Below are 13,351 nucleotides of genomic sequence, written 5' to 3' on the forward strand. Positions count from 1 at the left end.
CTAATTCTCTTCTACAGTAGGAATCTCTTCTCAACAGGATCTCACCATTTTATTTTACAACACTTCTATGGCCATATTATGATATCTGAGATTACATCTAATTGATGGTGGACAAAAATGATTTTACCTCTCAAATGTGTACTGGGTGTGAACAGGGTCACGTTCACTTGCAAAACGTTCGCGAACATTGCAGATAGAAATTAACGTAATTCGTTATTGAACAAATCGAAGAGGCATGTTTGTTCTACATAGCATATTTCTATCTGGACGTTCCAAAACGTTTTATCTTGCTGAACGCGCCCCTGTTCTTGACTTTTAGCACTTTGCGGGTACTTTGTTTTGACTGGAGACCGCAACTGAGTTTGAAGCTGCCTCCTCGACCTATTTTAAAACACGTATATTTACTGAGACGCAGTGATGGACTAGAATCAAGTAAGGAAATCCAACAAACAACTATGGAATTGCATTATGTGTTTGCTATTAAATTAGAGTTGATAAAGTTGCAATGGGATGACTACATGCCGTATTTTAGCTAGTTATTTTCTGGCTAGTCATGGGCTAACCCAGCACCAAGGAACGGATGTAAAGAAACGCGGAAGCGAGTTCAGTGTTTAGACGATGTAGTCATATTTCTGCATTTATAAATAATTTGGGATGACCCCCCTTGCATAATCCATTTGTTCGTTTTGAAGGCCAGGGATTACACTGCATTCGTGGACCGTTAGAGCGCCCCGTTTTTTGTTTGCAGTGTTTTTGGCCTGATCCTCAACGGATTTATTGAAAAAAAAGTGCCTAAATGGATAGGTCCTCCATGTTTTTGTCAGTTTGTCTTCTTTAGATGGCCTATTTAACTGAATTAATTTATTAGCAAATAATTTATCATCTGTGAGCAGACTTTGAATTGAGGCAGTCTTGCCAGTGCATTACTGTAGCCCCATACACACAGCACTATTGCTAATACAGTTAGGAAGACAATATCCAATCTGTGTTATAGGTCTATGGTTGGTAGTGGGATCTTCTTCATCACATGAGGGACGTGATTGCCTGCCTTTACTGTCTCCTTCACAGATACTGCCTCCGCCTTGGAGGGAAACAAACCTTGGTCACAGATACTGCCTCCGCCTTGGAGGGAAACAAACCTTGGTCACAGATACTGCCTCCGCCTTGGAGGGAAACAAACCTTGGTCACAGATACTGCCTCCGCCTTGGAGGGAAACAAACCTTGGTCACAGATACTGCCTCCGCCTTGGAGGGAAACAAACCTTGGTCACAGATACTGCCTCCGCCTTGGAGGGAAACAAACCTTGGTCACAGATACTGCCTCCGCCTTGGAGGGAAACAAACCTTGGTCACAGATACTGCCTCCGCCTTGGAGGGAAACAAACCTTGGTCACAGATACTGCCTCCGCCTTGGAGGGAAACAAACCTTGGTCACAGGAAATCCTCCTCTCCGGATTTGAGGAAAATGTTTCGCCCTGGGAGAGAAAAGCATCAGACTGAACCATGGTAAGACAATTACATTCACCACAGTAATTTGAATGGAGGACAAGGTCAAAATGAGTCTATGGAAAATGTGTAATTTAGAATACACTGTAGGCTTATTTTATGTTCATATAAGCATTCCCTCTGTAAAGTACTAAGAATTGATGTTATGAAGATAGTTTAGAACGAAAAGTCAGACTTGAATTCAATATAGGATATTCATTACCGACCGGGAAGGAGTTTACTCTTCCACAACTCTTCACAATAGTATTTAAAGTGACGAATCAGAGGGGCGTCTCTGCCTCCCTACTTCCTGTGGAATGCATGTACAATTGTAAATCACATTGGACCAACCAAAATTCATGTTAAGGAGTTATTTTAGCACCAAGAGGTTCCTAGCACTGACTTTTATTGAGATAGCAAGCTGGACCATATCATATAAGAATGGTCTCAAAGGCTCCTACGGTCTTGTCGTTCATTTACAAGGGAGACAATTCGGGTCAACTGGTGGGCTCTCGCAAGAATAGACTATATTTAACAGACAATATGGTTGAAACTCTTCACAGGTATGCCTGCTTTGTATAGAAATTACATACTTTCTTTTGCCAATTTAACAGGGAAGTATCTGCCTCCCATGTGACAAAACTCAGCAATAAACTCAAAGCCATCCTGAAGAAGAAGTACCAAAGTCCACCAGGGGGGGAAACTGAGCATCCATTTTATATTCATTGTGATCTCCAGTATCCACCTGGTGAAAGTGGAGAGGGGAACCAACATGAGTACATTCAAATTGAGCCAACCTACAGGAAGAGACACCAAGGGACATGCTCACCCATAGGCTTACACTTTGATTCTGAACTAGGCAACGAACAAGTCAGAATAGCACTGACAAAGGGTGTCTCTGGTATTGGCAAATCTAGCCAAGTGCGGATGATTATTCTTAACTGGGCAGAGGGAAAAGGAAACCAGGAATGTCCTCTCTTATTTCCTCTTCCTTTCCGGGAGCTGAATTTGCTGAAGGAGAGACTGAGTCTAATTGAACTTCTTCACAAGTTTTTCCCAGAATTGAAAGAACCTGGAATTTCCAACTTGGAGAACTTCAGAATTTGGCTCATCTTTGACGGGCTGGATGAATTCCGTCGCCCTCTCGACTTCAAGAACAGCCCGATAGTGACCAATGTCACCGAGGTTTCCTCTGTGCCGACACTGCTGACAAACCTCATTAACGGTAATCTCCTTCCCTCCGTCGCTCACATATGGATTACATCCAGACCTGCGGCAGTCAGTCGCATCCCTCTTCAGTACATCAACGAAGTGACAGAAATCGAAGGCTTCACAGATTACCAGAAAGAGGAGTTCTTCAGGAGAGCAATAAATGACAAGAACCAGGCCAATGCAATTATTGCCTACTTGAAGTACTCAAAAAGCCTCTACGTCTTGTGCCAGATACCTTTTATCTGTTCTATTTGTGCGTCAGTCCTCTGGAGAAAGACATTTCTATTCAATGAAGAATGTGACCCCAGAGCTCTGACTCCAGTGTACACTGACCTACTCGCCCTGTTGCAAACACAGAACCAGAATACACAGGAGATGGCTATTAAATTGGGGGAACTAGCCTTTAAGCAGTTGGTGAAAGGCAACACGGTTTTCTACGAGGAAGACCTGCGAGAGTGCAACATTGATGCCCGAGTGGCAGCTGTATACGCAAAAGTGAACATACCCATCTTCAGGGAGGATATTGGGCTGCACCAACAGAAGATCTACTACTTTGGGCATACCACCATTCAGGAGTTCTTTGCCGCAATGTGGTTTCTTCAATCCTGCAACAGCCCAGATGAAAACCTGAGGAATGCAGTGGACATGGCCTTGCAGAGCAAAAACGGAAAGCTGGACCTCTTCCTCCGGTTCCTCCTGGGCTTCTCGCAGAGCTTCATCCAGTCAATCGCAGAGGCCGGCTACAATTTGTCGGAGACACTGACGGAAGCAGTAGAGTATATCAAGAAGAAGGTCATGGAGAATCCCGCTTCACCGAGGACACTCAACCTGCTGAATTGCCTGGCGGAACTGGGTGACAGCTCTTTAGAAACGGATGGTGTGCGCTTTCTCAAGACGGGAATCCCCCCAGATGCCAAATACCCACCTTCACATTGGTCCGACCTGGCCTCTCTGTTAGTGGCGTCAGAGTCTGGGCCGATAGACATGCTTGGGTTGGAAGTAAAGAAGAGAGGAGACGAGGAACTTCTGAGGATGCTGCCAGTGATCAAAGCTTCCCAGACAGCCATGTAAGTACTTGGTCATTTAACAATACCAGCTATTACAGTGAGCTTCAAAAGTATTGGGAAAGTGACACATTTGTTGTAGTTTTGGCTCTGTACCCCAGCACCTTGGATGTGCTAAAATAACATTTTCATCCATATCAGGTGAACCGTTTAGAAATCATGTTTTGTACATAGGCTATTCCCCCCATTTTATAGGACCAAAACTATTGTGTTTAGAAACATATTATATCATTATTTACAATTAGTGACTCCAAAATGACACTTATTTACCATTCATTTCTATTAGACACAAAATCATTTGAAACAACCTACACAAACAGCAAATGCATCCAACCAATTTGTAGAGTCACAAACTTCATGTAGTTATGTGCGATGAATATGGGACCAAATATTTAACTTTTTACTACTTTAATACACAAGTGAATTTGGCATAACACTTTTGGTCCACTGAAATGGGGGACTATGTACAAAAAGTGCTGTAATTTCTAAACGGATCACCCGATATGGATGGAAATACCCTCAAAAGTAAAGCTGTCACTCTGCACTTTAGACTCGTAGTCATTGTATCATTCTAAATCCGTAGGGTTGAAGTACAAAACAAACCAAAACTGTGTTACGAACTCAGTACTTTTGGCGCTCGCTGTATATATCGATATGAAATGTCTGTAACGCTACAAGATAATTGTTGTCACAGGTCATTCAGACCTGTCTTATGATCATTACACAGTTCTGTTTAAAAAAATATAAATATTTCACCTTTATTTAACCAGGTAGGCTGGTTGAGAACAAGTTCTCATTTGCAACTGCGACCTGGTCAAGATAAAGCAAAGCAGTGCGACACATACAGAGTTACACATGGAGTAAACAAAACATAGTCAATAATGCAGTAGAAAAGTCTATATACAATGTGAGCAAATGAGGTGAGATAAGGGAGGTAAAGGCAATAAATAGGCCATGATGGCGAAGTAAATACAATATAGCCAGTAAAACACTGGAATGGTAGATTTGCAGTGGAATAATGTGCAAAATAGAAATAATGGGGTGCAAAGGAGCAAAAAAAATATTGTAGGGGAAGAGGTAGTTGTTTGGTTTATTGTCTGCTAATATGGCTATGTTCCTTTTGATTCCCTAACCCTCCTTCCCACCAGGCTGTCATATCACAATCTGACTGAGATATTCTGTGAAGGTCTGGCCTCGGCGCTCACCTCAAAGCTGTGCAATCTGAAAGCTCTGGACCTGAGTTTCAACACGCTGAAGGACTCAGGAGTACAACTGCTGGCGGCCGGCCTGGCCAATCCACACTGCCGACTGGAGAGACTGAAACTGTCCGGCTGCAGGGTGAAACAGGATGGCTTCGCCGCTCTGGCCAAAGCTCTCAAATCCAACCCCTCGCACCTGCGAGAGCTGGATCTCAGCGGCAATGATCCGGGAGAAGCCGGCGTGTTTCATCTCGTTGACGGACTGAAGGTTGTTAATTGCAAACTGCAGATCCTGAAGTGAGTTTTGATCAATGGCTAGGAAACCCGTTCTGATCATGTCTACCCCCACTTGTAACGTCATTGTATTCAAATCAAATCATTTTGTCACATGTGCTGAATACAACAGGTATAGGTAGTGAAATGCTTACTTACAAGCCCTTAACCAACAATGCTGTAAAAAGAGGGAAAAAAAGAATAAGAAATAAAAGTAACATAATTTAAGAGCAACAGTAAAATAACAATAGCGAGGCTATATACAGGGGTACCGGTGCAGAGTCCATGTGTGGCAGCACCAGTTAGTCGAGGTAATTGTGGTAATGTGTACATGTAGGTAGAGTTATTAAAGTGACTATGCATAGATAATAAGAGTAGCAGCAGTGTAAAGGGGCGGGGGCTATGCAAATAGTCTGGGTAGGAATTTGATTAGCTGTTCAGGAGTCTTATGGCTTGCGGGTAGAAGCTGTTTAGAAGCCCCCTGTACCTAGACTTGGCACTACGGTACCACTAGCAGAGAGAACAGTCTGACTAAGGTGGCTGGTGTCTTTGACAATTTATTTGACTTGCTCTGACACCGTCTGGTATAGAGGTTCCTGATGGCAGGAAGCTTGGCCCCAGTGATGTACTGGGCCGTACGCACTACCCTCTGTAGTGCCTTGAGGTCGGAGGCTGAGCAGTTGCCATACCAGGCAGTGTTGCACCCAGTCAGAATGTTCTTGATGGTGCAGCTGTAGAACCTTTTGAGGATCTGAGGACCCATGCCAAATCTTTTCAGTCTCCTGAGGTGGAATAGGTTTTGTCGTGCCCTCTTCACCACTGTCTTGGTGTGCTTGGATCATGTTAGTTTGTTGGTGATGTGGACGCCAAGGAACTTGAAGCTCTCAACCTGCTCCACTGCAACCCTGTCAATGAGAATGCAGGCGTGCTCGGTCCCTCCTTTTTCTGTAGTCCACAATCATCTCCTTTGTCTTGATCATGTTGAGAGAGAGGTTGTTGTTCTGGCACCACACGGCCAGGTCTCTGACCTCCTCCATATAGGCTGTCTCTTCATTGTTGGTGATCAGGCCTAACACTGTTGTGTCATCGGCAAATGTAATGATGGTGTTGGAGTCGTGCCTGGCCGTGCAGTCATGACTGAATAGGGAGTACAGGAGGGGACTGAGTACACACCCTTGAGGGGCCCCCCATGTTGAGGATCAGCATGGTGGATGTATTGTTACCTACCATTACCACGTGGGGACGGCCCGTCAGGAAGTCCAGGATCCAGTTGCAGAGGGAGGTTTTTAGTCCCAGGGTCTTAGCTTATTGATGAGCTTTGAGGGCACTATGGTGTTGAACGCTGAGCAGTAGTCAGTGAATAGCATTCTCACATAGGTGTTCCTTTTGTCATGGTGGGAAGTGTGGAGTGCAATAGAGATTGCATCATCTGTGAATCTGTTGGAAGGTATACAAATTGGAGTGGGTCTGGGGTTTCTGGGATGACGGTGTCGATGTGAGCCATCACCAGCCTTTCAAAGCGCTACATGTCTACAGACGTGAGTGCTACAGGTCGGTAGTCATTTGGGCAGGTTACCTTAGTGTTCTTGGGCACAAGGACTATGGTGGTCTGCTTGAAACATGTTGGTATTGCAGACTCAGACCGGGAGAAGTTGAAAATGACAGTGAAGACACTTGACAAAGCAAAGAAAGTTAGTCCCCTCTCCTACCTACCCACTACTTACTTATTCTTAATGCCACCTGGCACGCTAACCAAAATACAGGGGTTGGTCCACCCAGGTCTTACCTAGTGTGCATAGACAGAGTACATACTACGGGTATATGTATGACCACAGGCCTCTTGTCAAAACACTCCCAAGGTGCCTTCCCCTTCCCCCCTGGGAACAAAAACAGAATCATTACTAATGTAAAGTGAACAATTTCAATAATCAAAAACACTGAGTTCTTTTGGCATACACATACTTCTGCAGGACCGGCTACAAAATACTTCACAACAATTTTACCAGACCAAAGCAGCATATAGAAAGAAGCTCTGTCTCCTAACAAAGGAACACTGGCTTTTCAAGCTACAGAAGGAGTCGTTAATTGCAGACAGCTGTATCCCCTGACAAGAAGGCGGGGTCAGAGCTCCAATCTGCAATGGGGCTGACCAATCAGCTGCTTGGAATCCAGGAAGCCATTTCCTGAAATACACACATACAAACTAGAGGTCTACCGATTATGATTTTTTTTTTTTTTGAGGACCAAAAAAAGCCAATACCGATTAAATCTGCCGATTTGTGTGTGTGTATATATATATATATGAACACTTTTATTTTAACTTAATATCATACATCAATAAAATCAATTTAGTCTCAAATAAATAATGAAACATGTTCAATTTGGTTTAAATAATGCAAAAACAAAGTGTTGGAGAAGAAAGTAAAAGTGCAATATGTGCCATGTAAAAAAGCTAACGTTTAAGGTCCTTGCTTAGAACATGAGAACATATGAAAGCTGGTGGTTCCTTTTAACATGAGTCTTCAATATTCCCAGGTAGGAAGTTTTATGTTGGAGTTATTATAGGAATTATAGGACTATTTCTCCCTATACCATTTGTATTTTATATACCTTTGACTACTGAATGTTCTAATATGCACTATAGTATTGTCAGCCTAATCTTGGGAGTTGGTAGGCTTGAAGTCATAAACAGTGCTGTGCTTGAAGCACAGCGAAGAGCTGCTGGCAAATGCAGGAAAGTGCTGTTTGAATGAATGCTTATGAGCCTGCTGCTGCCTACCACCGCTCAGTCAGACTGCTCAAATATCAAATCATAGACTTAATTATAATATAATAACACACATAAATACGAGCCTTAGGTCATTAATATGGTAAAACCCGGAAACTATCATTTCGAAAACAACGTTTATTCTTTCAGTGAAATACTCAACCGTTCCGTATTTCATTTAACAGGTGGCATCCCGAAGTCTAAATATTGCCGTTATATTGTACAACCTTCAAAGTTATGTCATAATTATGTACAATTCTGGCAAATAAATTAGTCTTTATTAGGAAGAAATGGTCTTCACACACTTTGCAACGAGCCAGGTGGCCCAAACTGCTGCATATACCCTGACTCTATTGTACAGAACGCAAGAGAAGTGACACAATTTCCCTAGTTAAAAGAAATTCATGTTAGCAGGCAATATTAACTAAATATGCAGGTTTAAAAAGATATACTTGTGTATTGATTTTAAAGAAAGGCATTGATGTTTATGGTTAGGTACACATTGGTGCAACGACTGCTTTTTTGTGAATGCATCTTAAATCATCACACGTTTGGCAAAGTAGGCTGTGATTCAATGATAAATTAACAGGCAAATTATAAATTATGCTACACAGGACAAGCTAGATAAACTAGTAATATCATCAACCATGTGTAGTTAACTAGTGATTAAGTTAAGATTGATTGTTTTTATAAGTTTCATGCTAGCTAGCAACTTACCTTGGCTCCTTGCTGCACTCGCGTAACAGGTAGTCAGCCTGCCACGCAGCCTCCTCGTGGAGTGCAATGTAATCGGCCATAATCGGTGTCCAAAAATGCAGATTAACGATTTATGAAAACTTGAAATCGGACCTAATTAATCGGCCATTCCGATTAATCGGTCGACTTCTAACACAAACCCACAACACAGAAACTGGGGAACGTAACAGTCGTAATAGTTTGCAAGCCCTGCCACATCCGACAAGCGTCTGAGCCGGTGTAGTACGATTCGATCTAAGTCCTGTATTAACGCTTTGCCTGTCGTATGGTTCGTTGGAGGGAATAGCAGGATTTCTAATAAGCTTCCGAGTTAGAGTCCCACTCCTTGAAATCGGCAGCTCACCCTTAAGCTCAGTGCGGACGCTGCCTGTAATCCATGGCTTCTGGTTGGGGTATGTACGTACAGTCACTGTGGGTATGACGTCATGGATGCACTTATTGATAAAGCCAGTGACTGATGTGGTGTACTCATCAATGCCATAGGAAGAATCCCGGAACATATTCCAGTCTGTGCTAGCAAAACAGTCTTGTAGCTTAGCATCTGCTTCATCTGACCACTTTTTTATTGACCGAGTCACTGGTGCTTCCTGCTTTCATTTTAGCTTGTAAGCAGGAATCAAGAGGATATAATTATAGTCAGATTTGCCAAATGGAGGGTGAGGGAGAGCTTTGTATGCGTCTCTGTGTGTGAAGTAAAGCGGGTCTAGAGGTTTTTTTTCCCCCTCTGGTTGCACATGTGACATGCTGATAGAAAGTTGGTCAAATGGATTTAAGTTTCCCTGCATTAAAACCCCCGGCCACTAGGAGTGCCACCTCTGGATGAGCGTTTTCCTTTTTGCTTATGGCTGTATACAGCTCATTGAGTGCGGTCTTAGTGCCAGTATCGGTCTGTGGTGGTAGGTGGACAGCTACGAAAAATACAGATGACAACTCTCTAGGTAGATAGTGTCGTTTACAGCTAAAAAACAAACAAAATAACACCGTTGGTTAGGAGCACTAAAACGTCAGCCATCCTCTCCAGCGCCATTCTACCACATAATTCTGTGCTGGGGTTCGCGACACTCACCGCTGGACCACATAGGCCGCATTTTCTAAAGTATTATAATCTTCGTTAGGCTCTCAAACTGCAAGCTGGGCCTGGAGCAGAGTCGCTCTCTTGTGGTGTTGCTGATAGACAACCCCAGACACCTGCGAGAGCTGGACGTCAGCATGAACGACCTGGGAGACCGGGGGGTGAAGCTGCTCATGGACATACTGAAGTCAACCCAGATATACAAACTGGAGTGAGTACTGTCTGGAGTATTGTAGTACACTTACACATTCCACCTCACTGATTACAAAGTGGAATGTTCCCTGTAGTAAATGTACCATACATTTTCCCTCCACCACCAGGTTGTACTGTTGTCAGCTCACTGAGAAATGCTGTGAGAACATGTTTGGATGTCTGGTGAACATCCCCAGTCTGAGGGAGCTCAACCTGAGCAACAACAACCTGAAGGACGAGGGGGTCAAGATGCTCTGCAACGCATTCAGGCTGCCCGCCTGTCAACTGGAGAAACTCATGTAAGCTAGCTTACCCCACCAAGAGTGTACGGGCCACTCTCCCCTAGCCCCTACTCCATGTAACCTGGCCGCATGTCAACTGGAGAAACTCATGTAAGCTAGCTTACCCCACCAAGAGTGTACGGGCCACTCTCCCCTAGCCCCTACTCCATGTAACCTGGCAGACTTAGGTTCAAATATTATGTGAAATTAGTTCAAATACTTGTCAGACTCGGGTTGATTGACCTTGCCTGGCACAATGGAACCAATAGAATAGTCGCAAAAGTGCAAACCCTGTCCTCCCATCTAGCTCTCCAGGCAGTCTAAAGCGAATACTTAAAGTCTCTGAAAGACAGTATTTTGAACCTAGGTCTGGAGCTGAATATTGAAGAGTTTCTTTTTCTTTACCCTTGTCTCTCCAGTGTGGCGAGCTGTGGCATCACCCTAGTCCGAGGGTTTCATTTCAACTCTATCCTCAAAGAGCTGGACATCAGCAGGAACCATCTGGGTGACTCGGATGACTGGGCCGATGTCTTGTTCTGCTTGTCTTCACTTGAGACCCTCAGGTGAGTTCTGCAACGGTTAGACCTAGTGTGTGTGTGTGTGTGTGTGTGAGAGAGGGGGGCAACTTTCTCAATATAATTACCTCTCCCCACCTAGGCTGAGTGACTGTAAATTGACAGAGAAATGCTGTGGGGTGCTGGTCGAAGCTCTCCGCTCCAACCTCACCAACCTGAAAGAGCTGGATCTTTCTGGAAACGACCTGGGAGACCGCGGGGTGAAGAATCTCTACATGGGACTGACGTCCAGGTGTTGTACACTGGAAAGACTGTTGTAAGTAACAGCATTAGAGAGGGTTATAAAGCTCATGGCTTGGTCTATAATATCACACCGCACTCAAATGACTTGGTTCTAAATCACTCGTACAATTTATGTAGTCTTGTTGACCAAAACAAATTGAAGATAGTTTCTCCCTCTCTGGTGACCTTCTCCACTCTCTCTCTATCCCCATCTCTCTTGCCACATTCACCCCACCCCCACCCCCCCACCCCCAGTCTGAGATGCTGTGGGATCACAGTAAAGGGCTGCTCCTCCCTAGCATTAGCCCTGAAGTCCAGCCACTCCAGTATCACAGAACTAGGCCTGATGGGAAATGACACGGGAGAAGAAGGACTGAGAATTCTCTCCGACATCAGGGACAACCAACGCTACAATCTACAGACTTTAGAGTAAGTACTGATGCCATCAAAGCGTACAATGATGTTAGTCATTTATTTATAATGACTTTTGAGGCTGTAGATCCCTGTGTGTGTGTGTCCACTTTTCATAATTGAATTGTGTGGCCCCTCAGTGGACAATTCTGTTAGAATAGGGATGGAATGAGAACATTATTTTGTAGGATTATGTGTCTATGGTGGTAACACTATTCTTTGTTCTAGAATCAACGATTGAGAGAGGTCTTGACTTGCTCGATGGGGTTCATCTTGGCGTCTCGGCTTGGTCTTCAAGTTCTGTACTCGCTCCGGTGAAGTGCTTCACTGTAAAGGGAACGGGATGCTATCTCGGGGCGCAGACTGGGATATGAGCGTTGTCCAGACTCATTAAAGAAGTGCCTAAACTTTGAAAAAGTTAATGCTATAGTATTCTATAGAGTAGGATGCCCTTTAAGATGTCCCCACGGTGTCTGTGTACTAAACTAAAGGATGTTCGTCAGTGCCTTCAGCCTCAATCATGCTCAGTAACCCCGAAGGACCATTGCAGTATTTTATTTGCATATCAATGTCAATCCAAGATGTTACAGTATATACAATGTAGCCTTTACTGAAGAGAAGGGTGATGCTATGTTTTACATAATGACCTTGTTGTGTTTTCTTGTTTAACCAAGAATGTGTCATCATTGGGGGCCTATAGTGGGACTTGATAAATGAATAATCCGTTTGAAGTCATTTTCACCTTTACCAATTCCGATTCCAGGCTGTATCACAACCGGCCATGATTGGCCCAGAGTCGTCCCGGCATTAGTGTTAGGAATTCTATGAATAATGACTCAACAATATCTACATTTAAATAGAACTATAACTAGTTAAACTCTACCCTGTTTTACAATATCTGATGAATAATGTTAGTTCCTAAGAAAGAGGTTATGTAGCATGGATAAGCGGTAGTTGGAAATGATACACACACACACATTCCTTCCTACACAATGGTTGCCTTAAGTAAGCAAAGAGGGTCATTAACCTATGTTTGAACCGACTCAACTATAACTCTGTGGAGATCAAATAAGACAGCAAGAGCCCCTCCAGGTTGTGTATCTGGAACTGTCTGCTAAAGTGGTAATAAATCATGGTGAGACTTCAGGAGTTAATCCAGTTATATTGTGTGTCATGTATGAGTTGGAATTAACTTTTGAACCTGCTTTGTCCTGATCGAGAGGAGGAAGGACATTTTAAAACCTATGATGTCATATTTGATATATAAACTGGTGTACATGGTTCTATGAGCAGCATGCTCCGAGAATATTGGCTAATTTTTTGATAGACTGGTTTCTGTCTATTTTATGCAAATAAGGATCTTACAAATTCTTAGAAACGGACAGTGTGATTTTAATTGAAATGGTCAATGAACACATAGGAATTCTAAAATTCCATTGACAATTAGTGATTTGTGCATTTATCACCACATCACTGAATATCAGCCTTGCATGATTCAACATATGTTATAAGTTACTGTATATACCACTACAAGCACAGGGGACCGTTTTTTGGGGCGTTTTGTGTTTTTTAAACGCCTTAAAACGTTCTAAAATGAATGAAAATATGCATTAATAACGTTTTTATTTTATATATTGTACATGTATTGCTGATAAATAAGTATTAAAACGTTCACGTTTTTTAACATTCATTAAAATAAACTGTACTGTTAGAAGTTAGTAGGTCTCTTTCATTAACTCAGAAATACTGAGTGGGGTAGGAGGATTTAGAAATGTGATGTTGTAAACCGTGATTGTCCACAAACTCCTACACAGTAGGTGGTGGCATGCACCTTTAACATTT

The 13,351-nt window shown here is 43.1% G+C and overlaps 1 protein-coding gene across 2 annotated transcripts; it reads left to right on the plus strand.

The window, feature by feature from the left end:
- Positions 1-6: 6 nt before the first annotated feature.
- LOC135537024 (NACHT, LRR and PYD domains-containing protein 12-like) lies at positions 7-13,227 on the plus strand. Of its 2 annotated transcripts, XM_064963239.1 has the most exons (10): positions 7-432; positions 1,069-1,506; positions 2,100-3,764; positions 4,910-5,257; positions 9,872-10,039; positions 10,149-10,319; positions 10,721-10,864; positions 10,959-11,132; positions 11,354-11,527; positions 11,738-13,227. In XM_064963239.1, the coding sequence occupies exons 2-10, from the start codon at positions 1,466-1,468 to the stop codon at positions 11,748-11,750; spliced, it is 2,898 nt and encodes a 965-aa protein (XP_064819311.1). In that variant the 5' UTR covers positions 7-432; positions 1,069-1,465; the 3' UTR covers positions 11,751-13,227. The 2 variants fall into 2 exon arrangements, with proteins under 2 accessions (XP_064819311.1, XP_064819318.1); XM_064963246.1 differs by lacking the exons at positions 9,872-10,039; positions 10,149-10,319.
- Positions 13,228-13,351: the final 124 nt, after the last annotated feature.

This window comes from Oncorhynchus masou, chromosome 5, assembly GCF_036934945.1.
Source record: "Oncorhynchus masou masou isolate Uvic2021 chromosome 5, UVic_Omas_1.1, whole genome shotgun sequence".
Classification (NCBI taxonomy): domain Eukaryota; kingdom Metazoa; phylum Chordata; class Actinopteri; order Salmoniformes; family Salmonidae; genus Oncorhynchus; species Oncorhynchus masou.